The 27,811-nt window shown below is 42.2% G+C and overlaps 1 protein-coding gene across 1 annotated transcript in view; it reads right to left on the bottom strand.

Annotated features, from left to right (window-relative positions):
• UPK1B (uroplakin 1B) overlaps nt 1-27,020 on the bottom strand; it is a 29,702-nt gene extending 2,682 nt beyond the window's left edge. Inside the window, exons 1-7 of the mRNA XM_055259773.2 lie at nt 26,919-27,020; nt 13,968-14,064; nt 12,804-13,004; nt 10,480-10,554; nt 9,687-9,809; nt 7,952-8,131; nt 3,277-3,360 (exon numbers count right to left, since the gene is read on the bottom strand). Coding sequence (XP_055115748.1) covers nt 3,277-3,360; nt 7,952-8,131; nt 9,687-9,809; nt 10,480-10,554; nt 12,804-13,004; nt 13,968-14,036 — 732 coding nt within the window. The 5' untranslated portion in view covers nt 14,037-14,064; nt 26,919-27,020. The remainder of the gene's footprint in view (nt 1-3,276; nt 3,361-7,951; nt 8,132-9,686; nt 9,810-10,479; nt 10,555-12,803; nt 13,005-13,967; nt 14,065-26,918) is intronic.
• Between the last annotated feature and the right edge of the window lie 791 nt (nt 27,021-27,811).

Genomic DNA, 27,811 nt, shown 5'->3' with positions numbered 1-27,811 from the left:
TGTTTATAGCAGGCCCTCAATACATTTAATCATTTAATTCCCTTCCCTTCCCTTCCCTCTTTTGAATTTCAAGAGGGAATTAACTAGATCCAGAGTTTATTTGATACTTGTGGAAAATCAAGGGTTACAACTGGTTTGGAGTTCTAAGATACTCAAAGCCTTTAAACATTATCCCACAGTTCCTGCTAATATGGCACAAATAGAAACTTCACTATTACCTTTCATTCATTCAACAAATGCTTGAGCTCTTACTACATGCTATGCTTGGCACTGGGGGTACAAAGAACAGCTGGTTCTCAGCTTCTTGCAGTCAAATACATCATCATGGAGAAGTTCCATCATAGATGTGTGCCCAGGATGTTGTGAGAGCTCCTAACAGGTTGGGTTGAGGGATCATAAAAGACCCCTTGAAGGAGTTGATTTCCCTGTCCTTCCTCCCTCACTCAGTTTATCACCCCCTAAGCCAGCATTTCTTACAGCATAGTGATACGGTTTGGCTGTGTCCCCACTCAAATCTCATCTTGAATTGTAGCTCCTATAATCCCCACATGTCATGGGAGGGACTCGATGGGAGACAATTGAATCATGCGACCGGGTTTTTTTCTGTGCCATTCTCGTGATAGGGAATAAGTCTCACGAGATCTGATGGTTTTATAAAGGGCAGTTCCCCTGCACATGCTCTGTTGCCTGCCATCATGTAAGACATGCCTTTGCTCCTGCTTTGCCTTCTGCCATGATTGTGAGTCGTCCCCAGCCATGTGGAACTGTAAGTCTATTAAACCTCTTTTGCTTTATAAATTATGCAGTTTTGGGTATTTCTTCACAGCACTATGAAAATGGACTAATACACATAGTAAACACCTAAGGGACAGTTCAGAAATCCATTATATAAGGCTATCTGAATAACAATGAGAATTTATTTGCCTTTTTCACTGTTTTCATATTTGCACTGATGGTGTAAATGCAGTGGGAAGTAAAACTCCTGGAGTATTAGCAAGAATCAAGGCAGAGTCACTAAACTTTGTTAGTGATCACTGTGTCTTCACTGCTATGCACTTGCAGTAAAAAAAACAAAAACAAAAACAAAAACAAAATTTAAAAAGCCAGTTTCACTTGAGATTGTCCTCAATGAAGTAGTAAGAACTACTAATTTTATTACATTTTGGCCTTTGAGTACACATCTTTTTAAATATTCTGCATGACAAAAAGGAAGTATTCATTCATAAAACAGTCTGTCACATAGTGTAATATGGTTGTCTGAAAAGCACTTGCATGATTGACTTGTGTACTGAACTGTTTTTTTTTTTTTTAAAGGGAAACACCACTTTTACTTTAAAAAATGATGAACAGACAAGCTATGGTCGTTCAGACTTGGACATGTGGCAGATATTTTCTTGAAAATTTACAAAGTGAGTCAGTCTGTCACTTCAAGGAAAACAACTGACAGTATTCATTGCCAATGATAAATTTGAGCTTTCAAGCAAAAATCAGAACCTTGGAAAACTTGTAGTTGTCACTGTGAACTTGATAGCATTCCATTGCTTAAGGTATTTTCCATGTGGCAATATCAATGCCACATGTGATTTTTTGGATATTGCATACATAAATCAGTTAACATTTCGAAGATCTGCATAACACGATGAACTAATATTTTTTCCAAATAAGCAACCTATGATGTTATAGAATTATAAATGGCTGAAAGATATATGCAAAGTGCAAGACAAACCAATGTAATATATTTTAACGTAACAGAGTATGAAAAGCTCATTAACAGAATTTCAGATTTCAAATTGCAACTGATCTTTAAGAAGCTACTACTTGTGGGCTGGGTGCAGTGCTCATGGCCATAATCCCAGTGCTTTGGGAGGCCAGGGTGGGAGGATTGCTTGAGGCCAGGAGTTCAAGACCAACCTAGGCAACAAAGTAAGACCCTGTCTCTACAAGAAATAAAAAAAGTTAGCCAGGAGCAATGGTGTGCACCTGTAGTCCCAGCTACTGGGGAGGCCAAGGCAGGACGATTACTTAGTCCGGGAATTGGAGGCTGCCCTGAGCTGTGATTGTGCCACTGAACTCCAGCATGGGTGACAGAGTGAGACTCTGACTCAAAAAAAGAAAAGAAATGAAATGAAACTACTACTTGTGGAGTTTTGTGTAGTAATGAAGAATATTCACAATTATCTTCACATTCACAATTATCTTCAGATTATACTTCACTATTTCAGATAATTGTGAATATTATTAAAACATTATTTTTTTTCAATTACATGTCTATCTGAAGGATGTATTTTCTTCAGATTGTTCAACCTGGGCAACATATTACAACAGATTGAGTGAAGGTGCAAATATGAGAATCTAACTGTCTTCTATTTAGCTAGTCATTGAAGAGATTTGCCAAAAAGTCACTATTATAAAATAGTTCTTTTTCCACAAAAATATGTTGTGATAACTTTTAATGGGCTTATTATTTTAAAATAAATAAATATTTTAAACTTCTCTATGTTAATTTCCAGTGGGGTAAATGCCAATAGATATAGGCCACATAGAGAAAAGCTTTCTGGAGTCCTCAATAATTTTTGAGGGTGTAAAGGGTTTCTGAAATCAAAAGTTTGTGACTGCTTCTCTAAGGCAATGGTTCTCAACCCTGACAGCAGATCATCTGGGGGAAATAAAAGTGCCTTGGCTCAACCCCCAGGTCAACTAAATCCAAGTCTCGGAGGTTGGGATCCAAGCAATTTTTTAAAAACGTTTCCCCGTGGCGTTTTAATGTGTAGCCAGGGCTGAGAACCACTTCTCTAACCTCTTGCTGCATATGCGTCAGATAAAGTGGGCAGTAGGAAAGGATGAATCTGCCAGAGGCAGCTCTTTGGAAGGATCTGGGCATATTAGTGTCAGGCAGGGGCCATCTAGATAGGTGACGGTCTTTGATATGTGGATGAAATGAATTAATGAGATCTGGAGACCTGGAGGAACAGTTCACTAAGAACTCTCGCAAGGGAAAGAGGCTCTCCATCCCTCTAAAGGCAGCTGCGCATCAGTCAGCCGGAAGAAGCAGCTGGTTGGCAGGGCACAGGCTTTCCCTGGTAGGGGAAGTTAACTCCTTGCCTCTCAAGGGAACCCACTGTCCTTCCTCCAGTGCTAGAAGTTTCCTGACTAGCCTTCAGGCCTGAGGTTTTGTTTCTAGACTTTCTAGTGTGGTTGAGGTAACCAGTGGCACTCTCAAGGTCTCTCCCTATCATCATCCTCTCAGAGATAAAATATATGCTGGGAAATACTCACAGTCCAGCAGAGAATGGCAAATCCAAACCAGGCAACCCCCCAGGCATGTCGGTTCATTGGTCCAGAGATCAGTTCATAGCAGCCCTGAAGGAGTGGGCAATTCCACATTAGTGTGAGAAGAACCAGAAAGCAGAGAAGAGATTGATGGGAAAGCAGGTTCCTATTGGAATCAATGCTGCCCAAAAGTCTGATTTCATATACCCCAGCTATTTCCACATCTCTGGGGACAGCCAGCTACTAATAGTGCTTTACTGAGGGAACATAAACAATACTGTTGAACAGTGATTCCACAACACATTTATTTGTGTCTTTATCACTTAATCTCACTAAAAAGTACTGCTATTTTAGCATAACACTCTTTCTATACTGAATACATGGACAATAAATTCAAAAATCTTAATTCAATTAGAATTTTTCCCTCCCCAAAGGCTTTGTTGGTGATTTGGAGGCAGTTACTTTTTGATTTGTTTGTTTTTGAATAAAAATGCTTCTGTCCATGAAAACCAGAGGTCCCCTGTTGCCATTTTTAATAATCATTAAAGGAACCCCTGCATTATGCTCCCTGAATTCTCATTTGGTGTTATATTTCAACATATCTTTACTGGATTCTAGTGAGACCTTGAAGGGTCACAGTGAGCATGCAAAGGAATAATTTTTTTATTCACCAAATCATCCATTCATGCATGCCACAATCCAGTAAGTATTTATACATGGCGCACTCTATCCTAGTCACTGTGCAAAGTTCTGGAGTGATACGCATGTGTAAGGCTAGAGCTGCCATCTGAGCAGCCCCTACCAAAGCTCTGGGAACCAAAGGGAATGCCTAGGAAATGCAATAACCAGGGCTGGTTCCATGGACCATGCGGCCCTGCCTCTCACCCCATCTTCCACTACCAGAGGAGGTTTCTCTACAAAGCGAATGAGCTTAAGCTTCAGGGCCCCTTACTTGCAAGACCCTTTCAAGGCCCTGTGCCTAATTTTGTATGCATATTTTTATTGTTTTTCCTAAGAAGGATCCTTCCCTATAATTTGTGTGTGAGGGTGGGGGTGGGGGACTCCAGCCACAAAAAATCTAGCCCCATCCTTGTCTTCTACTCATCCTTCACTCCTTCTGGCCTTGTCATATTGAGCTCCTTTATGCTCCTTCAAAAAGCTGGGCCTGCTCCCACTTAAGTGCCTTTGCACTCACAGCTCCTTTCGTGTAGAACTTTCCTCCCCAATCTTCCAGTGTCTCATTTTCTCACTTAATTCAGACCTCTGCAAATATCATCTCAACAAAGCCTTTCCTGACAGTGACAGAGAAAAAGACCCTTTCTCCATCCTACTCTATATACTCACCCTGCCTTATTTCTGCTCATGGACTTTTTGGGCCTGGAATTTTATCATGTATTTGTTTGGTAACATGTTTATTTTCTGTCTCCCATGCTAGAATGCAAGCTCCATGAGGGCAGGGATTTTATGTTGTTCATTGTTGAATTTCTAGAACCTAGAACAAGTGCTTGGCACATAGTAGACACCTAATAAATATTTACAGAATGAATGGATCATTAATGTTTACAATAGTATAATTTGCAACACACTTGATGGTTCACAAAACACTCCCATATCTGCTACTACTTGGTCCTTCTAACAATCCTGGGAGGTGGTCATTCATCTAATAATATATATATATATAAGAGCCCACTTATGCCACGTGCCAAGTACTGGCTGGGCGTTTAGCTGTGGCAAGCAGAAATGGGCCTTGCCTTCATGAAGCTCACAGACAGAAGCCCCATTTTTTTCACCATCATTTAGTGTCTTTTCGTGATGCTAGTCAATTTAGTGGTACTTGACCTTCCTTCATTTTATTATAACATTTTTGAGGTATAGTGATCACAATTTACACATAGCATTTCTGAGTCACATAAACCACAACATAGAATATATATATATATTTGCATCTGACATGGTGTGTGAAATTCTAGTTAATTTCTACTATTAACAAGCTTACAGTGACTTCCCTGATTTTGTTAGTCTTCACAGCTATAGCAGCACATTTATGCATTGTAGATCCTGAAAACCTACAATATGGTTGTCAAAAAGTGAAGCCTGGGCAACACAGTGAGACCTCATCTCTACAAAAAATAAAATTAGCCAGGCCTGGTGGTACATGCCTGTAGTTAGTTGGGAGGCTGAGGCGGAAAGGAGGATCCCTCCAGCCCAGGAGTTTGAGGTTGCAATAAGCTGTGATTGCAGCATGGCACTCCAGCTTGGGTGACAGAGTGAGACCCTGTCTCTCAAACAAAACAAAATAAAAACCAGGTCGGGCACGGTGGCTCACTCCTTTAATCCCAGCACTTTGGGAGGCTGAGGTGGGCGGATCACAAGGTCAAGAGATTGAGACCATCCTGGCCAACATGGTGAAACCCCATCTCTACTAAAAATACAAAAATTAGCTGGGTGTGGTTGCGTGCACCTGTAGTCCCAGCTACTTGGGAGGCTGAGGCAGGGGAATCACTTGAACCTGGGAGGTGGAGGTTGCAGTAAGCCGAGATCACGCCACTGCACTCTAGCCTGGCAACAGAGCGAGACAGACTCCATCTCAAAAAAAAAAAGAAAAACCATTCACTATTCACTTCTTTATTCACCCATCTATCAAACATCGGTGTGTGCTTTGTGCCAGGCATTATGCTAAGTACTAAAAATATCAAATCTATAGAATCAAATAATACATAGTCCTCAAGGAGACTCAGAAAAAATAGACTTGGGAACAAAAATAGTTCCAAGTAGTGAATGCAAAAATAGAAATAAAGTATACCAGGTCTTGGGGTGGCACCTTTTGCTTGGTGGAAAAGGATGGCAAGAGGGGACTTAGCAAGACCTATGAGTCAGGGAGAATGGCGGTGTGTGGGAATCTGGGAGGCTGGACTAGGGAGAATCAGAAAGGACTAATAGGTAAGAGATTATGTCAAAGGAGCAGAATGAGTGAGGTTGAGAAACAAGGAGCACAGGAAGTCAGGAACAGACAGAGGAATTTCAGAATTCAGGAATTTGGTGGAGGAGTAGGGCTGAGTGATGATGAATTTGTAGTTGGTAGGTAGTGGAGGTGGAGTTGTTAGAACAGATAAGGCCAGGGAACTGTAAGGGAACGTGTTAGAAGCATTGTCAAAATGGGTGTGGAGGTCCTAAGGTACAGGAAAAGAGTTCATTTGTATCTTTTCCTCAATTTCTCATCTATCTAAACTTGAGAAAAGCTTCAGGTTTGTCCTCATAACTAAAATATTATATGTGCTAGGAAAAAAGGTATAACTATGAAATAAACTGGTTATCTGAAGACAAATGTCCTATTTTTGTCCCTTTCAAAGAGGTAATACAGTTTGTACACAATTACAATCCAATCAAGATTTGTTTGCATGAGCAGTTCCAGTGCTGAAATATCAAAAGCCTTTTATAGTCCTGAGAATAATTATATTGCACACCTGGATTATAAGCAGCAAATTTAATTTTTAATAACAGTCTGAATATAATTGATTAAAACAATGCCAGACAGTGTTGCAGTAAAACTCAATGAGGGTTGCTTTGGTCACTGCTGCAAAATAATCTAGATCACTCCCATGCCCTTTTCTGGAATAATGCATCCAGTTCTGTCCAGGCACCCTGTCAGCAACAGTGCCATGTCCCTCAATCTGAACATGCAGTTTGTACTACTCCCAGACAAAACAGCCTGACATTTCTCAATTATTTAATGAGCTGGTACACAACTAGCTTTCCTTAAAGAGGTAAATCCCTGAGCAGAGCACAGCATTTCAGTGTACAGGGTCAGCAGTTGCTGACTACAAGTACATGGAGGTTCTCATCAGGGCTTTTGGGGAATATTAACACGTTTTCATTGGCTTAGAGATTGTGCTTGAAGCCAGAAAACTCATGTTTCAAAAGCCAAAGAGTTTTTTGAAAAGACGGACATTTACTAGTTGTGTGACCTCGGCAAGGTATTTATTAGTATCTCTATGTCTAAGTTCTTCGTTTATAAAACAGGGATCCTACTGGCACCTACTACTGAGCATTAAAGGAGATAGTATATGTGTGGCACTTGAAACAGTGTTTGGCATTTAGTAAGTATGCAATAAATGTTAGTTTTCATGATCGTAATCACATTATCCTCATCAGCCTGGAAACTTTTTCAAAAACTATCTGTATGTAAACTACCTTCCATCCAAATCACCAACCTAATGTTTATTAAGACTGTCCTACTTTGCCATTGAATAAGGAATGTGGATGTGTAATTACTACATTTATTCTCAGCAATAGTCATTGCTTTGGAATTGGCAAAACATTCTTTTTGCGCATCATCCCTTCCAATTTACATTTTGCAAAACTAGAGCAAAACTTTGTTTAATGTAAATAGTTCTTGACATACCAATTCTATACATTGTACAAATTGTCTTCATTTAAACAAAGTTGGATTCTGCTATTGCAATTCTCGTGTTTTGTTAATTTTATTAAAATGTAAATTTGCCCCATCAGTCCTGGTTTAGCATTTGCAGTTTATTAACAGAGGAAGAAATAGTTAACATGAGGTTTAGGGAAAAGAATGTAGAATTCCTTACTGAAAGACTATTTCCTACAGTTGACCAATATTTTTCTCATAAAGAGCAGCAGAACCTCCTGGGAAGTCTTGGGAGAAGAGAGGACTCACCTGATTGTGATAAAAACCAGGCACACCTAGTTTACAAGCCTCTAGGTTGAGAGGTTCTTTAAGATTGTTCATAACACAGCATTGACGAGGCCAGGGATAGTCAGCATCATTATTCTCAGTCCGGAAAGCAGACGTGTATTTTTGCCAGTCTGATGGACCATTTACGCCACAGCAGTTGTCCTGTCAGTAGATGAGAGATACAAAATTCTCTTTCGTGGTCCCTACTAGAGCCATCAACGTAGCAACTGACATTTTGTAGAGAAAGAAGATACAGAAAGTGTACCGTATCTTACATTTACTAAGAAATCCCCAAATGACAGCTGAAGGTATTGATAACTTACAACTTACATTTTACAGTTTGTAAGATACTTCTTACACTTGTTACTTTACTAGTCATTAGTGAGCCGTGTAGCCATTGACATGTTACTTAAACTCTCTAGGCCTCAGTTTCCTTAACTGTAAAATTGGAATATAGTACCTATCTCATAGAGTTTTTTAAGGCTTAAATGAGTTAATATACTTAATGTGCTCAATACAGTGCCTGGCTTATGGTAAACTCTTAATAAATGTTAATTTTGATTGATACTGCACTAATATATTGATATAACAATGTGAGAGAGGGATAATTATTCTGATATGTCTGCTATATATAATGATATATATATATTATTCTGATATATATAAATGAAAGAAATGATAGAAATTAATGGTCAGAGAGTGGAATGTTCTTAGTGGCACAGCTATTGGTGATGGCATGCTGGCTATGGTCATGGAAGAGGGTGGAGGTGGGGAGGAAGACAAAATCTTTGGAATGGGGTAGGACAAGGAATTGTGAGACTAAATGTTGCTGAGTCATCCATGTGGCTGCTGAAGTTTCTAGGTGGGATATCAGGAGTATGACTGAAGAGGTAGACAGTGAGATATTGAAATCCCTAATGAAGGCAGGAGAACAACTGAGGGTAGGGAGGCTGGTAAGTAATGACAAGGAGGGATAAGGGGTGATGTAGATCAAGGAAGCAAATAGTATGGCAGCCAAGGGGAGCAAGAAGGACACCTAGCCAATTTCCAGGTCCTGTGGTACATGGATATGGAGGAAAATGAAGGGCAGATAGTACTCCCAGGAGATAGCCGAATTTCCAATGAAGCAAGAAAAAGATAGTAAAGAGTTCATAGAAGGAGTGGTGGCTATAAGGGAGTTTGCTGATGACAGACTGTAAAAAGTTGGTGGTGGGGTGTGGAGTAGGAGCAGGGGCCAGTGAGAAAGCTGGGTCAGATTGGTAGTTATGTAACAATTTGTGTACAGAGGGCAATGTGGGGGTGATGGTGGATATTCTGGAAGACTTGGACTTTTGATGGCATTGGAGATAAACGTGGACATAAACTATGATTGCCAGTTGGAGAAAAATAGGTGATCAAATCAAGACATAGTGCCTGGTCCTTGGCAAGACTAGCTCACAGGAGTTGTGAAGAGGTACCAAAAAGGTGAAACAGGCAGTAATTACCCCTCAAGTTCACTGTGGGGTAGAGAAAATGTTTTTCTTTTAATGTAAATGATACCTGAGTTCTAAGAGGGACAGTATATGATTAATCTAAATTTCTTGACAAAATCATTCCAACAAATGTAAGCTAACCATCATGGCTTGAAATAAAATATAGGGTCCCACTGAGTCATGTGTATGACACCCACTCCCACCAGTAAATAAAAATGGCATCTCCCCAAGACTGCAGGTCTTACCTGGAGCATGAGCCTGTCCCAGGTTTTGGTGACTCTGTTGTTTTTCCACTGGTCATCATTGTTTGGAGGGCTGTTGTTTTGGTACCTCTCTAGCATCTGCTTCAGGAAGAGGTTGGGTGTGAACTATAGTAGGAAGAGGCAACACAAGAGGGAGAGTTAGCACACTAATTTTCAAGGAGAGGAAAATATTTTTCTCTGTCTGTTCCTGGGGACCCTGAACATTCTCTCCTGGAGCAGAACTGTACTCAGAGGCACCAAGTACAGCTGGCTGAGGTTGGCGTAAGTCCCCATGCAGAGAAGAGACTCTCATCTTAAAAGAAATCACTATGAGGCCAGGGGAACACATACTATAGGGTGGCTTAGGCTAGGGAAACAGACAATGGGAGAGAAAGAAAGATGTAGAATTGAGAGCAAGTCTTAGTGGAGATAGAACAGAGATCCTCCCACTGGAAGGCCCATGGCCATGGCAGAGAGGTGAAACCCACAGGAGATTATACACTTTTGCCCTGGGAGTCAGGCCATCTGGGTTCAGAATTCTTGCTCTTTCAGTTGCCAACTGTGTCACTTTAGACAAGTCATTTTACCTTTCTGTCTCATTTTTTTCATTTCTAAGATGACAAGAGTGATAAGAGTGATAATGCCTATTTCATAGATTTATGAGGATTAAGTAAAATGATATATGTATTATTACTGCGCATATTGGATTGCCTGGGCACATAGTAAGGGGTTAATACATGTTGGTTTTTATAATGATGATAATTCATATTATTTTGCTTTTTGAGGTTGTACTCACAAAGTCTCGTTGTGTTGCTGCTGTGATACAAGATGCTACTTCAAAGGCATATACTATAAACATCAGAATGAAATACTGGAAGGGAAATAAATGAGATAAAAGAATTACATTTACCCGTCAAAGAGCGACTTGCCCAAATAATTATGATTTTTCAGCAAATTTGTCATATAATCATGTAATCATTCATGTAGTTATTCAACAAACCCTCATTGATCAGTGGCTTGGATTGGGGCTTGGTGCTAGTCAGCTCACTTCTCTCCTTTTCTCCAGAGAACAAATAGTCATTGAATACAGAGCTTCCTCAGTCCAGTTTCCTGAGTTTCTATTTTAACTGGGAAAAACAAGTACAAGAGAATGAACTGGTGTGATGTGTGTGCACACACACATGTGAGTGTGTGCATTTACATGCATGTGCATGCTCAGTGAGTGGCAAGAGAGTCTTAGTGTATCACATACAATATAGGGCCTCATAAATCCCTTTTAATTTTGGAATTTCGGAGAAATTTTCCTTACAATTTGCTGAAAATTTAGAATCACAGAGTTCAGAAAAAGATGAACTGGATAATGTTGAACATGTAGGGTCTTTCCTAACAAGCATCCAGTCTCATCAGAGGAGAGGCAGCCTCCAAGTGCAGAGTGATTTGCGGGTGTTCTTTCACACGCACCCGCACTCAAAGTACATTGGCTCAGTTTAGTGAAATGGCATTTGCTGTGTGTGGTAGTGGTGTTGTGTGTGCGCGAGCATGGGCACATGGGTGCATGTGCACGTGATGCCTCCACATGACAGTGACCCTATTTCTGGCTGGAAAATATCTGAACAGTAAATGACCTCTGAATCTGGGATGGAGTGTGTTTGCAAGAGTTCCATCTTTGCCTTCCCCAGCCTTGCACACACTCTTGGGAGAAGGGACACTGTGGTCAGTGTCAGCAGGGCATGCAGGGAAAACTGTCCTCCTCTTTGGGTATGGGAGGCTCTCCAAGCAGGACCCTCTGTCGCCCTCACTAAGCCCAGAATAAAGCTCTGGCTACAGTCAACAGCAGGAGCACCTTCAGAGGCCCCAGAACATTTTTTCCTGTATTAGCTGCTGCCTTGCTCCTTGCCAAGAGCTTTGCTGGCTCCTCGTAAAGACGCTCCAGAAAGGAGGCATGCAGTGAGGTGTTTCCTCCTTTAGCCCCTTTGCCTCCCCAGCTCAGTTCTCTTGGCTGTAAGGCATGCACATGGCTGGCCCAAAGTGAGGCTGGGATGCAAGCGAATTTGTCTTTAGAAACACCTGTGTCTCCTCTCCCTTTTTCCTGTATTCCTTTCCCCACCCACCAAAAGTGGATACTTTTGCCCTGGAACTTACGCACACTAAGGAACCAGAGAATGTAAATGTTCTGTAATCCGCTGGAACCAGGACAATGGTTAGTTCAAAGGAAGAATAAACTAACAAGCACCTTACATCGCTGGACTCATTCTATAAAGGGGGAACTAAGGTCCTGCAGCATTTGAATAAAAGGGTGATTTCAGGGGTGGGGGATTGGAGGCGTGTTCCATCATAGTGTGAAACTGCTGCCCTAAGTATTGGGGCAGAGAGTAGGGGTCCAGGCCTAACACTGAGGTTTCTCAGCTCTGCTGCCTGCAAATTTGCTTTCATCTGCAAAGGCAGGGCATGGTCTTGCTGTCTGTGGTTTGGGGCAGAAGCCTCTCCTTGATGCACAGAGTTAAAGCCCCCACAGGCAGGTATGAGCTGAAGGCTCACTCTACAGTAGTGCTTATCAAGGTTTTCTGGGTTCCCTGAAAAGCAGATTGGATGATAATGTGGGGAGTATAGGCTATGATAGAGAATCATCAACCTTGAGCTCAAAAATCTTTGAAAGCTTATACTTTCTTTTAAAAATGTATGCATATTTTGTATTTTATATCCTAATATATTAATGCCTAATTAATACCAAAATGTTTTAAGCAACTTATTGCCAAGAGAAAAAAATCTAATGAATGAATTCTCAGTGTGTCTCTCCTTTGGCCTATATAGCTCCTAGCTGTACCTACTGGGTGTATGCAGACACCAGCTGTAGAGGCACAATATGGAAAATACTCATGAGGTTACCCTCAGGTGTCTCCCCTTTGGCTTCTCTGTACTGGAGCCTTCTGGACTTGCAACAGCGGAGGGCATCTTTGCCTCCATGTGGACAATTTCACTGCAGGGAAAGTCTTCCCCTCCTCACCCCTCATCTGGTACTTCCTGCTCCCCAACTGAAAGCCAAAGCATTGCTCAGTGAAGAAGAAAGAATCCATTACAATTGGCTCAGGGAGACAACTCCAGAGAATTTTGAGGTCTTACCGCCAGAAGAATTTTCCTGCTGGACTTCATGATGCCTACAATGCCTAGAACAGACAGGCAGAAGAGGCAGATGCCCACAAATATGCCAATCCAGGCAGCCCCATAGATGTCATCGTTGTCGGTGGCTTCAAGCAGTGGGTAGAGGCTGTGTTGGTCAGATACAAAGAAGATGCACTCCGCGGTCAGGGCAATGCCGCAACACTGGGGGCAAATGAGGGATGGGCTCCATCAGGAGTGCAGCTTTGGGAAAGGGGATGGAGGATGGGGAAGGTAAGAGTGACTGGCTCCCTTTCCCATACAGGCTTTATGCAACTAATCTAAACTCCCCATTGCCAGGAAATCAAACAACAACTTCCATCCTACTAACTGGTTGCATACATCCCTTCACATGTTATTGTGTCTATTTAGTAACAGACCCACACAATTTCAGACCATCCACAATGTCCTTGGGGCATGAATCACTCAAACAATGCCTTCTGGTATGAGAATGATCTCCCTCTGCCCTCATGTCATGACCCACATTTCTGGGTTGTAATATTTGAGTTGGTCCTGGTCATATTTATCAATGACAACTGAGAGGAACCTTGCTGCTTCTCTTTGCCAACACCCACATTTTATAGATGAGGAATCTCGGCCTTGAAAGGTGATGGCCAGAGTCATATGGGGAGTCAGAGGGAGAGCTGGGCCAAGAGCTCTGGACTCCAAAATAAATGTTCTTCTATGCCACCAGACCCACACAGTGTGGCCTCTGTATTATTCTTACACCCTGGTACTGGCCTCTGTATGAGGAGAAAAGATGCAAGCATCTGTCCCAAAAAACCTTAACAGCAGAGTCCCATGGAAATCAAACCAAGGTGACATAGAAAAGATACAGTGAAGTGTGTTCGTAGTCAGGATGTTTAGACACTGACTGTGGTTGACATGACTCCTTTTAGATACTTATATTTTAAAGTTGGGAGGAAAATATCTATTTTTTCAACCATGATCTTTTGACATACAGTTAAATTCTAGCTAGCGTATTTACTAACACATTTCTTAAAATGAAGCAAAAATATAGGAAGCCAGTAATCACAGCATTATTTTCCTTTAAACTCTTACTTTTGATTAGTCTAGAGTTATGATTACAGGAAGACCAGAATTTCCTGGAAAATAATCATTACTTACACCAATAATCACATTTCCAAAAATCAGCAGGCCCTGGAAGCAACGAACAGTGGAGTCGTCTTTGGCCATCTTCAGGATTTCCCACAAGCTGAAGGCACTGTTGAAAGCATTACCAAATAACTGCTACAGTTTCTGTAACATGAGTAAACCATGCCATTGCGTATTGCCTCCTTGTTCCCAAAGCATCCAAACCAAAGCCATATAATCTTTTAGCAATGAAGGACATTTGATTATTGAGCTTAGTAATCACATAACTTTTATAAAGAAGGAAAAGAATATAGCCTTCCAGAGCCTGGTCAGTGCCTTTCAGGAGTTCTTTCAGGCAAGGAGTGTGCAGAATGCATCCTTCTGAGTGGTGGACTGAGCCCCACAAGGTGGAAAGCACAAGAGGTAGACCTGAGGTGGTGACTGGGCAGGGCCAGAGTACACTGAGGGTCCCTGGCATAGCCCTCACTGCCCTTGGCCATGACAAATGGAAACCCAAAGGGTAAACTCATGGCAAGAGTTAGTGGTTGCTTCCCATGTGGACTGTAGGCTGCTTTTAAAAACTATCATTTTCTGAGTATTTTATTATCTTCAAAGAAATAGTTGGCAAATAAAAAAGTGCCCCATTGTATATGAGGGGAAGTGAAAACGGGGACTAGCATTTACTTCCTTCTGCCAGGTGTGTGCCACTCTACCAGGTGCTTTGCATGCACGCGTCTAATTCTTATAACCCAGTCAGGTGGAAAAAGAAGAAAGGTGAGGAGGCTCCATTTGGCAGATGAGGAAACTAAAGATTAAATTGGTAAATTAAGTTCCCTGGGGTCACACAACCAGTAAGTGGCAGAGCTAGGCTAGAGACCTTGGTGTGTATGACTCCAGAGTCCACGTGCTTCCCCACAGCCCACAGTGACTCCCAGAAACTATGTATAGACTTTGGTGCCATACACAGCTGAACATGGGTCTTTCACCTCCCTGAGGATTTTCTGGAAGGAACACAAAGGTAAGCGTGTGGGTCAATCACTTGGGCTTCCACACTTGAAGCACCTTGAGAAAAGCCATCTACAGCTCTCAACATTTAATCAATCAATTCATGCATTCCTGCTGTAAATAAAAAATGTATTAAATGGTTCTATATGCATTCTGAGGCATACAAAGACATGTAAGGGAGATTATTGTATTCTAGGATTTTTTGCGTTAGTAGGGAAACCAAGATGCATTCCCACACAATCATACTACACGTAGTGAGACGGAATCCTGTGGGAGTCCTGAGGCAGGAAGACGTAGGTCTTGCAGGATGTGTGTGGTTTGATACGTAGAGTAGAGGTGGATATGTGTGGGAGTTAGGTGGGGGTGTGTGACATTCCAGGTAAAGAGAAAGGGAAAGTTAGGGAGTAGAGACAGAAGAGCAAGGTGCCCACAAGATAGCAAACCAGTCAATTTGGCCAGAGTCTTAGTTTTGTAGGGTAGCAGTGGGAGGCAAACCTTCTATTTGTCTCAAGCCTTGATAAATTTTAACCTCATTTTTACGCTGTAAGTATCAACAACCTTCCAAGTAAGTTTAGACATCTTTAAATATTTTCCTTTATCTGTTTACCTGGGTAGCTGTGACAAGTTGAGTTAAAATTTATGAGCATTTTTGGCTCAGAATTTGGCACACAGTGGGTACTCAATTCATGTTTGCTGGAGAAATGGAAGAATCTGGGCCATTGGATCTCTGTGTAGTTTCTGCTTAGAAATGCCATTCATTTCTTTCTGCTTAGAAATTTCATTCATTCTTTCCAGTTATTGTTGCGTGTTAGACTGCACAAACTCCCCCAAGGGGGAAACTTACTCATGTAGCTGGCTGAGTCACATTGTAAAGTTCATTACTGGTATGTACAGACATTATTCCTGACCAGTTGGGTTAGTATCTAAACTAGAGACCAAAGTAAATAGACTGTGAAATGTAGGAGTTCAGATAACAGAAGCATAGAGAGGAAAGGTCAGAAATCAGTAGAGGCCAAATTCAGCACCGATATCAACTCGTACTGATTCTGTACTGTGTGAAAGAAGACAATTTCTCCTTTCAAGAACTTTATTATTATTATTATTATTAGTGACAGAGTCTCACTCTGTTGCCCAGGCTGGAGTGCAGTGGCATGATCTTGGCTCACTGCAACATCCGCCTCTCAGGTTCAAGCTATTCTCCTGCCTCAGCCTCCCTAGTAGCTGGGACTACAGGTGCCTACTGCTACACCTGGCTTTTTTTTTTTTTTTTTTTTTGTATTTTTAGTAGAGATGGGGTTTCACCATATTGGCCAGGCTGGTCTCAAACTCCTGACCTTGTGATCTTCCTGCCTTGGCCTCCTAAAGTGCTGGGATTACAGGCATGAGCCACTGCGCCTGGCCTCAAGGAGTTTAAAGTGCAATTACAGCATGGGTTCAAAGCAAAAATGACTGTGCACATCAAGGGGACAAGGAGGGCTGTGGAGAAGGACAGAGGCAACACTGAGGGGCTTTATTGGTCCAGAAAGGAACTGCAGGGGCCCCAATCAAGGGAGATGGCCTGGGTGACCCAATTATGCCCCGTGACATACAGACTTCCAGAGATGACTCTGCCACACACAGTTTAGACAACGGGGAAAGAGCAAATGAATATTCTATGGGAGAATTGCAGGAGTCAGAATTAGGGTGGAAAACGCAGATAAAAGTGGAAGAAAAGAAGGAAGGTAGAAACTTGCTCTGAGCAAAAAGAAAAGCATAAATTGAAGAAACCTAGGCAAGGATGTGACAGAAAATGCCAGGGAGGCAGCCCAGCTGTGGGTTGGTTATCGGAAGGTGGTAATGTATCGGTGGGCAAGGTATTCTGAATTTTCTGGCCACTAAAATGTTCTCCTTTTTCACTATGCATTCTCTTCTTCTCCCTTAGGCCTTTGGTATCAATGGCACATGATAATTTAGCTACTCCTGTCTTCCAAGATAAGGAAATAGTGATGAAAACTGCCATTTTATTGGGCACTTACAATGCTCTTGGCACTATGTTAGGCATTTGATATTCATCTTCTCAACAGACCTGAGAGATGGGTATTTCAGGTCTGCATTTCCTATTGCTGCTGAAACAAATTGCCATGAACTTCGTGGCTTAAAACAACAGAAATGTATCTTACAGTTCTGGAGGGCAGAGGTCTAAAATGAGTCTCACCAGGCTAAAATCAGGGCTGTGTTTCTTCCGAAGGATCTAGGGGGAGAATCTGTTGTCTTGCCATTGTTTGTATAAAGAAAAGGGGCAGGGCATGGTGGTTCACACCTGTAATCCCAGCAGTTTGGGAGGCTGAGGCAGGCAGATCACCTGAGGTCAGGAGTTCAAGACCAGCCTGGCCAACATGGCAAAACCCCGCCTCTACTAAAAATACAAAAATTAGCCGAGCATAGTGGCAGGTGCCTGTAATCCCAGCTACTTGGGAGGCTGAGTCAGGAGAATCACTTGAACCTGGGAGGTGGAGGTTGCGGTGAGCCATGATTGGGCCACTGCACTGGGCAACAGAGCAAAACTCTATCTCCAAAAAAAAAATAAGATAAGCTTGGAGAGATTAATTTGCCCAAGGCCACATTGCTAAAAAGTGCAGAAGCTGAGACTGAAACACAGGTCTGCCTGGCCCCAGATCATTTGCTAAACACTCTACAGTTTATAAAGTCTTGCTATATAACAAATGCTTTCAGTAGAAATAGAAACACCTGGAGTGGAGAGAACAGACACATTTCCCTGCTCAGGAGACTCCACCTTTGCAAAGGTCGGAAACACTAGGCCTTTCTTCACTCACATCTCCAGCTTCTTGTCTCTTTAGCCCCTTGACACGATGCTCATATTTGCATATTTCCCCCAAACTCAGTGCTGTACCCACATGCTTTTGCAGAAAACCTGTCTAGATGTATCAAAAATCTACAGCTTATCCACCTACCCCCAAGACCAGAATTCTTAGAAGTAAAATGTTCAATGTGCAAGTCAACGAGAGGTTAGCATTTCATAGCTTCTACTTGGCCACTTGTATTTTAGACTAGACTGGTGTCTAGAGGACCTAAAACATTTGCTGCATCCCCCAAATGGCCACAAATGTCAAGAGAGAGCCAAGTGTAGGCTTCCAGTGGCTCACAGCATAGTCTAATGTCTAGTACAATGGTGACTGCACTGGACTTGGCATCAGAATGCCAGAGTTCAAGTCCCAGCTTTGTGCTGTCATTATCATTGCTGTGTAAAGTTGGACAATGTTTTCCTTAGTGTCTACTTCCTCATTTATAAAATTAGTAGACTACAACTTGTTAGATGGGGTTGCTGTGATCACTAAATGAGATAAAAGATACAAAAGTAATAGGTAAGCACTAAGATTGTTTACACATATAAGAAACTATTAATTATAACCAGAGGATATTTAGGAAGGGCAGGGTATTGGGTTATGATTTTGTTTTATGCATCAGTGACCCCAGGGGGATAGAAGGGAGGTTTTAACAGTGACTGGTCTCACAGCCAAGGGCTCTTAGATTGAGGAGAAGCAGACTTCCTTCCACCTTCCCTCTGTTCACTGTACAGGGGTTGCTCTGCTCGAGGGACCGGGAGGCTTACACAAAGATACCCATTTGTACTTCTTTTTTATTTTCCATAGATGAATTCATGAGAGAGAAGGAAAAACACTTCCTAGTTGTGCTTGGGGTGCGGCCAGAGTCAGGTACCAAGCTGCACATCCACATGGGAGGGGCCCGCCTTGCATGCCATTAGCATTCCTGAACAGTTAACACTCGCCACTGGGCCTCATCCCTCTGCCTTTGGCCAGCTCTAAGGCCTCTGCCCCAGACTGCGAGGTGATACAGAGATGGCCCCTGAGGTTGTCCTTGTCCTGGGGCCACTTTCTCCCTGACACAGACATTACTCAGAGAGGATTCTGCTCTGCTGCCCTTTTGCATTCTTTCCTCCCATTGCCAACCTGTGAAGGGCATCCTGCACTTTATTGCAAGAGTCTCCAAAGTAGGAGGAGGCATTTGGGACCCTGTTTTATTTGTCTTTCTAGGTCCAAAGTGGCATAGTAGCTGACATATAGTAGGCGCACTCAATTATTTTGCTAAATAAAAGGATAAAGTAAATAAATAAATGTTTATTTGAATAAATGAGTGTGCAGATTAATAGTCTGCCTAGAGCTTTGTTGAAGAGCAAGTTAGAGAATATGGTGAAGTGGAACGAATGTGGGCTTTGGATAGACCTGGGTTTGAATCTTAGCTCTACCACTTACTAGTTTTGTGACCCCAAGAAGTTACTTAATCTTCTTGAGCTTTATCTTCAAATGAGTATAGTAATACTTAACTTCAAGGGTTACTATGAAAATTAAATGAGAATATATGTGAAGTTTTAATACAATATTAGTTACCCAATACTAATTTTGCTTATGTTTGTCTTATAAAGGAGACACACTAAAGCTAATAGCCCAGTGGTTGGTGAAGGTACCTAAAACCAGTGGTTTATTATTATTATTTTTGTTATACAGAGCAACATTTTCAAAGGAAATAGGGAAATATGATTTCAGTAGGGAACTCTAATATATGAAATCAGATCAGAATGGTACTTCTCTGGCTGAAACGAGAGTAGGAATCCTGGGCTCACAGAGCATCTTCTCACCAGCTCTAAACCTCCTAAACACATAGCTAGCCCCAGAGCGATTGGAAACTACTGTTCTAGAGCTAAAGGAAAAGAAAGAAATAGGCAAATTACTGAGCTCAGAAGACAGTTACCCAAGAAGTAAGAGGACACTCAAAAGTGATGTTGAAAAACTGGTCACAACGTGTAAGCTGACCTTACAAAGCCTGTGTCAAAGACTCCCCCCTGCCCCCCATTCAATGGAAGACGTCTAGAAAAGTCCTGGAAAACTGAGACAAGTGAGTTTCCTTTTATAATACATTAGCTGGATGGATCTTCAGGAAGAGCTGCTTTGTTGGCACACTTAGAGGAAAGGTGACACAATTTCTACAAAAGGAAAAGATCAGGCCTGGCTGATGTTTAGGGTTCTTTGAAGATTAGTAAATGCCTGTGCATAGGGGTAGAGTAATGCACTTTTTTTAGGTTAAAAAAGAAAAGCTTTGACACAGTTCCACACTAATGGATATTTAAAAAAAAAAAGACATTATGAATTTGTTGACCTTTCCAGAGAGGATAGGCACGGAGAAAGACCAAAAGGGAAGGACAAATGGTGACTTCTCTACACACAGAATATAAACTGTGGTGTTCTCTAGGGCTTGGTAGTAGTTTTGCCTTTGTTAATAACTTCTTGAGTTTTGTCTCTGCCTGCCTGATAAATAAGTATTGTAATGAACACCTTGAGCTGGTTAATTTTGTGTGTCAACTTGGCTGGGATATGGTGTTCAGTTGTTTGGTCAGATATCAGTCTAGATATTGCTGTGAAGATATTCTTTAGATGTGATTAACATTTAAATCAGTAGACTTTGAGTAAAGCAGATTACCCTCCATAACATGGCTGGCCTCCTCCAATCAGCTGAAAACCTTAAGAGCAAAAACTGATGTTTCCTGAAGAAGCAGCATTTCTGCCCTAAGAGGACTGTAACATAGAAACTCTGTCTAAGTTTTCAGTATGCAGATTTTAGGTTTAAGACTGCAACATCAAGCCAAGTGCGGTGGCTCACACCTGTAATCCCAGCACTTTGGGAGGCTGAGGTGGGCGGATCACCTGAGGTTGGTAGTTCAAGACCAGCCTGACCAACACGGAGAAACCTCGTCTCTACTAAAAATACAAAATTAGCTGGGTGTGGTGGCATATGCCTGTAATCCCAGCTACTCAGGAGGCTGAGGCAGGAGAATCGCTTGAACAGGCGAGGCGGAGGTTGTGGTGAGCTGAGATTGCGCCATTGCACTAGTCTCAAAAAAAAAAAAAAAAAAAAAAAAGCCGGTCGCGGTGGCTCATGCCTGTAGTCCCTGCACTCTGGGAGGCCGAGGCGGGTGGATCACGAGGTCAGGAGATAGAGACCATCCTGGCTAACATGGTGAAACCCCGACTCTACTAAAAATACAAAAAATTAGCCGGGTGTGGTGGCAGGCACCTGTAGTCCCAGCTACTCGGGAGGCTGAGGCAGGAGAATGGCGTGAACCTGGGAGGCGGAGCTTGGAGTGAGCCAAGGTCACGCCACTGAACTCCAGCCTGGGCGACAGAGCGAGAGTCCATCTCAAAAAAAAAAAAGACTGCAATATCAGCTCTTCCCCAAATTTTCAGGTTGCCCACCTGCTGTATAGATTTTGGACTTGTCAGCCCCCACAATCACATCACATAGGTTAATTCCTTAGAATTAATCTCTCTCTCTCTCTCGTTCTCTCTCTCTCTCAACAAGGTCTTTGTGTGTCACCCAGGGAGTGCAGTGGCGCAATCATATCTCACTGCAGCCTTGACTTCCTAGGCTCAAGTGATCCACCTGCTTCAGCCTCCCAAGTAGCTAGGACCACAGGTGCATGCACAGTGTCTGGCTAATTTTTAAATTTTTTGTAGAGAAGGGGTTTCACCATGTTGCCCAGGCTGGTCTTGAACTCCTGTCCTCAACACTTGGCCTTCCAAAGTGTGGGGATTGTAGGTGGGAGCCACCATACATTGCCTCTATCTCTCTTTATGTATCTCCTTTTGGTTCTATTTCTGTAAGAACCCTGAGTAACACACCATCCCAATTGGGATTGATATATATTTTTGATAGAAGCACATATGATCATTTTCTGATATCTCCTGATACCATTTTACCAATTCCCACTGCCAGCCCCTAACTTCTGGATCAGATGAATTAAACATTTTCTGTTTCCGTTCCATACAGTGCTTCCATGGTGAACTTTCTCAAGCAGAGGTTCTCAAATGATCCTCCAAAGCACAGATGTTCCATTTACTGGGACAACATGTTTTGATGCCAATATTGAATGATTCCAGTCATTTCCGAATTTGAGGAAAAATTACTATAAAAGTTTGTCATTTTAAACATTTTCCTCTTACACATTTTTCTTAAATTGTGGATGCTACTACTACCTGTCTATGCTAAAATCTAGTTTTTCGTATGAATTTAGGCCAAAATGATCTACTTATTTTAAATTTCGTAGACCAAAATTTTCTGGTATTCCACAAAGATAAACATGGCTTCCAAGTGCCAGGCACTTAGCCAATCTTGAGATCCACTGTCCTAAAACACAGCTCTGAATTTATATCTCCCCCCTGCTTAGAACCCTTCAAAGCTTCCCTGTAGCCTAAATTTAAAGGAGAGCCCTCGGTCATTCCCTCTGCACTTACAAGCCCAGCCACCAGCTCCTACTTACTTCCTATTGCCATGTGCATCACTTGTCCCCCCGCTCTCTGTTGCTGACCAGTTTCTTTGAATCCAGATTTGCTCCTGTTCCATTCTGAAAGACCAGTCTATAGTATCTGGCCAGACCCAACTATTTAATTCTCCATTCAGCCAGCAGAGGAGTGGTTGGACCACCAAAGAGATAAAGTACAAACTCCTCAGTGTGTATTCAAGGCAGCACCCGTCCAGGTTCTAAATGGCCTGCCTGCCATTTTTCACTGCACCCCCCTCCCCCACCCTTTGGTGTCCTGGTCATGCCACCATGCTGTGCTTAGGGTCTCCCTGTCTTTGGAATCCCTTCTCCCATTTCTGCCTATCGAACTCTTTATCATCTTCCGAAGCCCAGCTGAAAAACCTCTTCTCTCCTCAACTTCTCTCACCCAGAATTATCCTTCCTTCTCTATATCCCTCTCTCTGCCTTTAGCAAATAGCTCTCCAGGGAAGCTGAAACCATTGTGGATATGTGTTTATGGCTTTTCTTCCATACTAGCCTCTACCACAGCAATCTAGTCTGGTACGTTGTTACATCTTTTCTTCACCCAAGTTTAATAAGATATTCTGAACCCACAAAAAATGGATTGCTGTGCATCAAAAAAGCCAATTTGACAAATAATTGCATTAAAAAGCAAAATTATAAACTTTTAAATTAATTGATGGGTGTCACACTTAGAAGTCAATGACTACACTTTTGGTAGTTTTTGTTTGTCTTAGAAAATATGTAATTTGAGAGGCATTAAAGTGTCATTTATCCTAGGATAGTTACTGGCCAGGTGCCTGTTCATACCATGATACATCAGTTCTGGCTGCAAACTTGGAGGCTTTGTACAGGTGAGGAATTTAAGGCTCACAGAGAGGAAGTGACTTGTTCACGATTGTGATGTGTTATTAAAAGAGTTAAGATTCAAGTCCAGGTTTCCTAACTCTTAACCCAGCCTTCTGTTGGGTTTGTCACTAATTATTATTCTTTTTAAGGTAGGGAGATCCACTTCCCTTTATGTCTCTTTAAATTAAGAGAAACTCTTGACCTCCCACCCGTGAGCCTACCCATGAGACTCACTACAAGGTGAGCCAGAAAGGGAGCCACATAAACGAAGCTGGCAGGGAAAAAGCCTTCTATCCTCTTCCTTCATTCAAAGGCTTCCTCACCGTTTACCCTAACTTCTGAATGCCACAGTTCGAGACTCACTCCTTCGTTCCTGATTAAAATGCAAGCTCATATAAAAGAGGCACATTGAGTTTCATGAGCCATCCATGTCAGTGCCTCATTTATCAGCTCCCTTCTCTTATTTAATTTTCAAAGGGTGAGGGAAGACAACATGAGAAGGAAAGAGACCCAAGGAGAGGGTAGAGCTTAAAAAGACAAACCTCATAACTTATGATTTGGGGGTTTGGGCGTGTCTCTGTGGCTAGACTGACTTCAAATGATATGATGTGTCCTCCTTCCTGCCTTCTCTTTTAGCCCGCAGTATGTAGAAGCCGTTTTAAATATGTGGTCTTCTGAACCGTCCCCACATTATTCTAAAACAATGCCTCCCTCACATATATTGGATTACTTATCTGGCAGGGGTGGGAAGGAAACCAATGGGATGAGATACATTTAATAAGTGGAAAGTGGTGGAAGGCAGAGGGCAGAGCAGCAACTGCCCACGTTAGAGATGGAACGCCCCAGACTGAAAGTATGCAACTCACCTCGAAATATTTTCCATGTAAAGGAATAGCCCCTGTGCACCCCGCCCTGTGGGAAAACTGCCCTGTGGCCTGGTACGGTGATGATTTACTCAAGTTGCTCAATACCCTGGGAGTTCCTTTGCTTTAAAGAGTGCAGATTTTTTTAAAGCTAGAATTATATTTCTTGTTTTTTCTTTATTGTGCTTTCATTCAGTTTGTTTTCCTATAAAAATTAATCATACCCATAGTGTTGATGTTTCCAGACACATTGAAAGGTCTAAAAACAATTGCTCACTAAACAAACCAACTTGCAAAGCAGAAGAAAAAGAAGTGAGACTCGCCCAGTAAGCATGAGATCATTTTTTCAAGTTCATTACCTCTTTTCCTCACTCAAGTTTGTTGTACCAGAGAACACACAAACCACACCTCAAACTTTAGTTCATGCTAGAGAAATTTGAATTAACAAAGGAGAAAAAAAGAAAAGGAAAAATAGGAGAGGAAGAAACGAAGAAACACAACATGCTATTGCCTTAGCCCTGACCCTGAAACTCAGCACAAGAACAGACACTTGCTTGGCTCAGAGGAAAGATGGGTGTGGAGATTGTAGGTCACAATTGCTGGTCTGCTTCAACTTAAGGTAGAATAAGTCCCTGGAAATAACAAAAAAAGGAGCTTTCTCCCAGGGCCATCACCCACGGCTCACAGTGCCCATAAGTTTTGCTTGCTTTAAAGCTCCAAACCTGTGTTGACTAATACAGTAGTTAGTAGTTGCATGCAGTTATTTAAAGTCAAATGAATTCAATTAAATAAAAGTAAAAATCAGTTCCTCAGTTGCTCCAACCACATCTCAGGCACTCCCTAGATACATGTGGTGTCTGTTGTCTAGAATATTTCCCTCATCACAGAAAGTTTTATTGGACAGCACTGCTCTTGATTCCTGGTGCTCCTAGTATGATGGCAGTCATCCACCCATTGGAAATCAGGGACTAGCTGTAAGCAATAGCTCAGGAGCACTCAGTTGCACGAGGGCGTCAGGTGTGGGCATTGCCAGAGGGATGCCCAGCTCCAGGGCAGGAGTACCATGGAGAGTCCTTGGGGCGGGGGGGCAGGGGGTAGGGCAGTGTGTGATGATGGTGGCCCCTCACCAATGTGGTCTCTGTCCCAGTTGGTGAATGGTGGCCCATCAAGTTTGTGGGCAGCCTGCATGGCTATCAGGTGCAAATTCCAGAGCATATTTAAAGGCTGACTAGTGTTTACTCTGGTTAAGATTGTAAGCAGGAGAAGTCAAAAAGAAGTTCTGAGTTTTGGCCGGGCGTGGTGGCTCAAGCCTGTAATCTCAGCACTTTAGGAGGCTGAGGTGGGTGGACCACGAGGTCAGGAGATCGGGACCATCTTGGCTAACATGGTGAAACCCCATCTCTACTAAAAATACAAAAAATTGGCTGGGTGTGGTGGCGGGCGCCTGTAGTCCCAGCTACTCGGGAGGCTGAGGCAGGAGAATGGCGTGAACCCTGGGGGGTGGAGCTTGCAGTGAGCCGAGATCGTGCCACTGCACTCCAGCCTGGGCATCTGAGTGACTCTGTCTCAAAAAAAAGAAAAGAGAAAAAAAGTTCTGAGTTTCTTTTTTTCCCCTTGATTAAATGATGTCTAAGGTCCCCTTTGGATGTAAAAGTCTTTGATTCTTCCCAGCAGTTAAAAAAAAAAAATACGTGAGTTGATTTTAAAGACTATTTTATAGCAGAAAGCAAAACAATCTGTTGGAGCAGAAAGCAAAGTAAGAAATTTTTCTCCTCACTGAGAAGGTTAATAAAAAGAAAATCCACTTCTTCACAGGGTCTGAAAACTATGTAACCTAAATTTTGTTTATACTCAAAGTATATATATCTATAAAACCTAAGAGTTCTTTCCTGTTGTGCTTAGCAACTCAGGCAAGAAATGTTCAAGAAACATTGTCTGTCATTAAAAGAAGACGTTCAAGTTAACAAAACGTCTTCAAAAATTTATTTTTATTTTTTTAGAGACAGGATCTCACTGTGTTGCCCAGCCTGGACTAGAACTCCTGATCCCATGGCCTCAGCTTCCCGAATAGCTGGAACTGCAGGCATGTGCCACTGTGACTGGCTACAAATTCTTAAATGGCTTCAAAATCTTTAAAACTAGTTAGAAGTGGAGTTTTATGTTTATAAACAAATGCAAACATAAAATAATACTAGCATTATTTGAAACTTAAATTTGTATTTTGTATGAAAATGTCATCAGAATGAAAAATATCTATATGTCCTGCAGATCATGGTGGAGCAAAGAATTGGTAAGGAGTTAAAACAAATTATGTAAAAATAACATTGCGTAGATAAAGCTACTTTGTTGCTTCAACTGACACATTTATTAAGCAGAAGTGTTTGCAGACAATAACTGGGAGTAAATTGCCTCACACATTTCATTACAGGTTCGCAGGACCAAATGATTTCTGACAGGAAGACCAAGAAACTTTCTGTCTGCTAGCCTGAACAGATTATTAAGAAATAACACGAGCTATTTCATTTAATTTTCTGTTGCTTTTCTGACTCCACAAGGAAATTGGGGGTCTACAAAGGTGTCTGTCTATGTGCGATTTAATCAGGAGATATAGGATTTCTCAGGGTGCTTGGATTTTCTTGTTCTTTCTGTGGGGATATCTGAGGTTGAAAGCAGAATGGCTGCATAATATCTCCAGAAGTTTATTGACAACAAGACTTATATCCAAGGTTTTAAGAAAGCAATTTCAACAGTTCAAGGTAAAAGAGAACAGGACAGCCACAATACCCTAAATTACAAAGAAAAAAATGACAGACTTTATGAATCAAGAATGTAACTTCTTCCCCTTTCCCTCCCAGTTCGTAGCTTCCCTCCCAGGACAGCAACCCAACCCTTGAGCCTGGGGGATTCCCTGCAGGGGGAAAGCAGTCTACTCACAGCGCCTCCTCTTTCTGCGCACACGGTACGGCCCACTCCGCAGTCTGCACCCGACCCAGGTGCTTTTCTACCCTCCTGCAATTCTTTGAACCTCTAGGACCAGGGAAGGGTGGTCTGTGATTGGCAGGAGGCACCTCACATGGGCTGAGCTTGCCGCTGCCTGCCCTGCCTCGCTAAGGCGAGGGAGTAACCGGAGGCGGTCAGTAGATTTCTGCTGCTTTGGAATGCGTGACTCTGACAGATGGAAGCACCTTGACAGCCACACTCATCGCTTTCCTGGATCCCTCCTAGGTCTGGGCTTTACTGGAATGCAAACTCAGGGATTTTATTTTGATTTGATTTGATTTGATTTGTGTAATTTGATCCTTACTCCTGCTTTTGTGTTGAAGGCTTGTTAGTCCTGACCGCTCACAGCGATGCTGATATGTGCTTACCTGTGTAGGGCCATGTCCAGTTTTAGTTTCTATAACTTGCATATGCCAAATTCAGAGAGACAGTAATTGCCCAAGTAATGCTCATACTGTAGGTGGCCCAAAGACTGATAAGGAGCAAGAGATGTGGAAAGAAACAGATTGGGAAAAATTCACGCAGAGAGAGGGCTCAAGTGATTATCTGATGTCCAATTCTTCCCTCCCCTCTTCTTCCCTCTCTTTCTCTTCTCTTCCCTTCCCTTCTTTTTTCCTTCTTCCCTGACTTCTGGAGCCATCATGTGTTATACATGGCACCCAGAACATTATTTTAATGGCTGCATAACCTATCATGGTATACATGCACCATCGCTTGTTTAACCTGAGTTAGGAATCGGTAACCGCAGTAACGTTAGAATTTACTGAGTGCTTTAATCAATAGACTTGGGAGTTCCTCAAGGGTCAGCGTCATCTCTGTTGCAGGTT

The sequence above is a fragment of the Symphalangus syndactylus genome, chromosome 21, assembly GCF_028878055.3.
Source record: "Symphalangus syndactylus isolate Jambi chromosome 21, NHGRI_mSymSyn1-v2.1_pri, whole genome shotgun sequence".
Taxonomy (NCBI): Eukaryota; Metazoa; Chordata; class Mammalia; order Primates; family Hylobatidae; genus Symphalangus; species Symphalangus syndactylus.
Note: the sequence above shows the minus strand (reverse complement) of the source record. Positions and strands in the feature narration are given on the sequence as shown.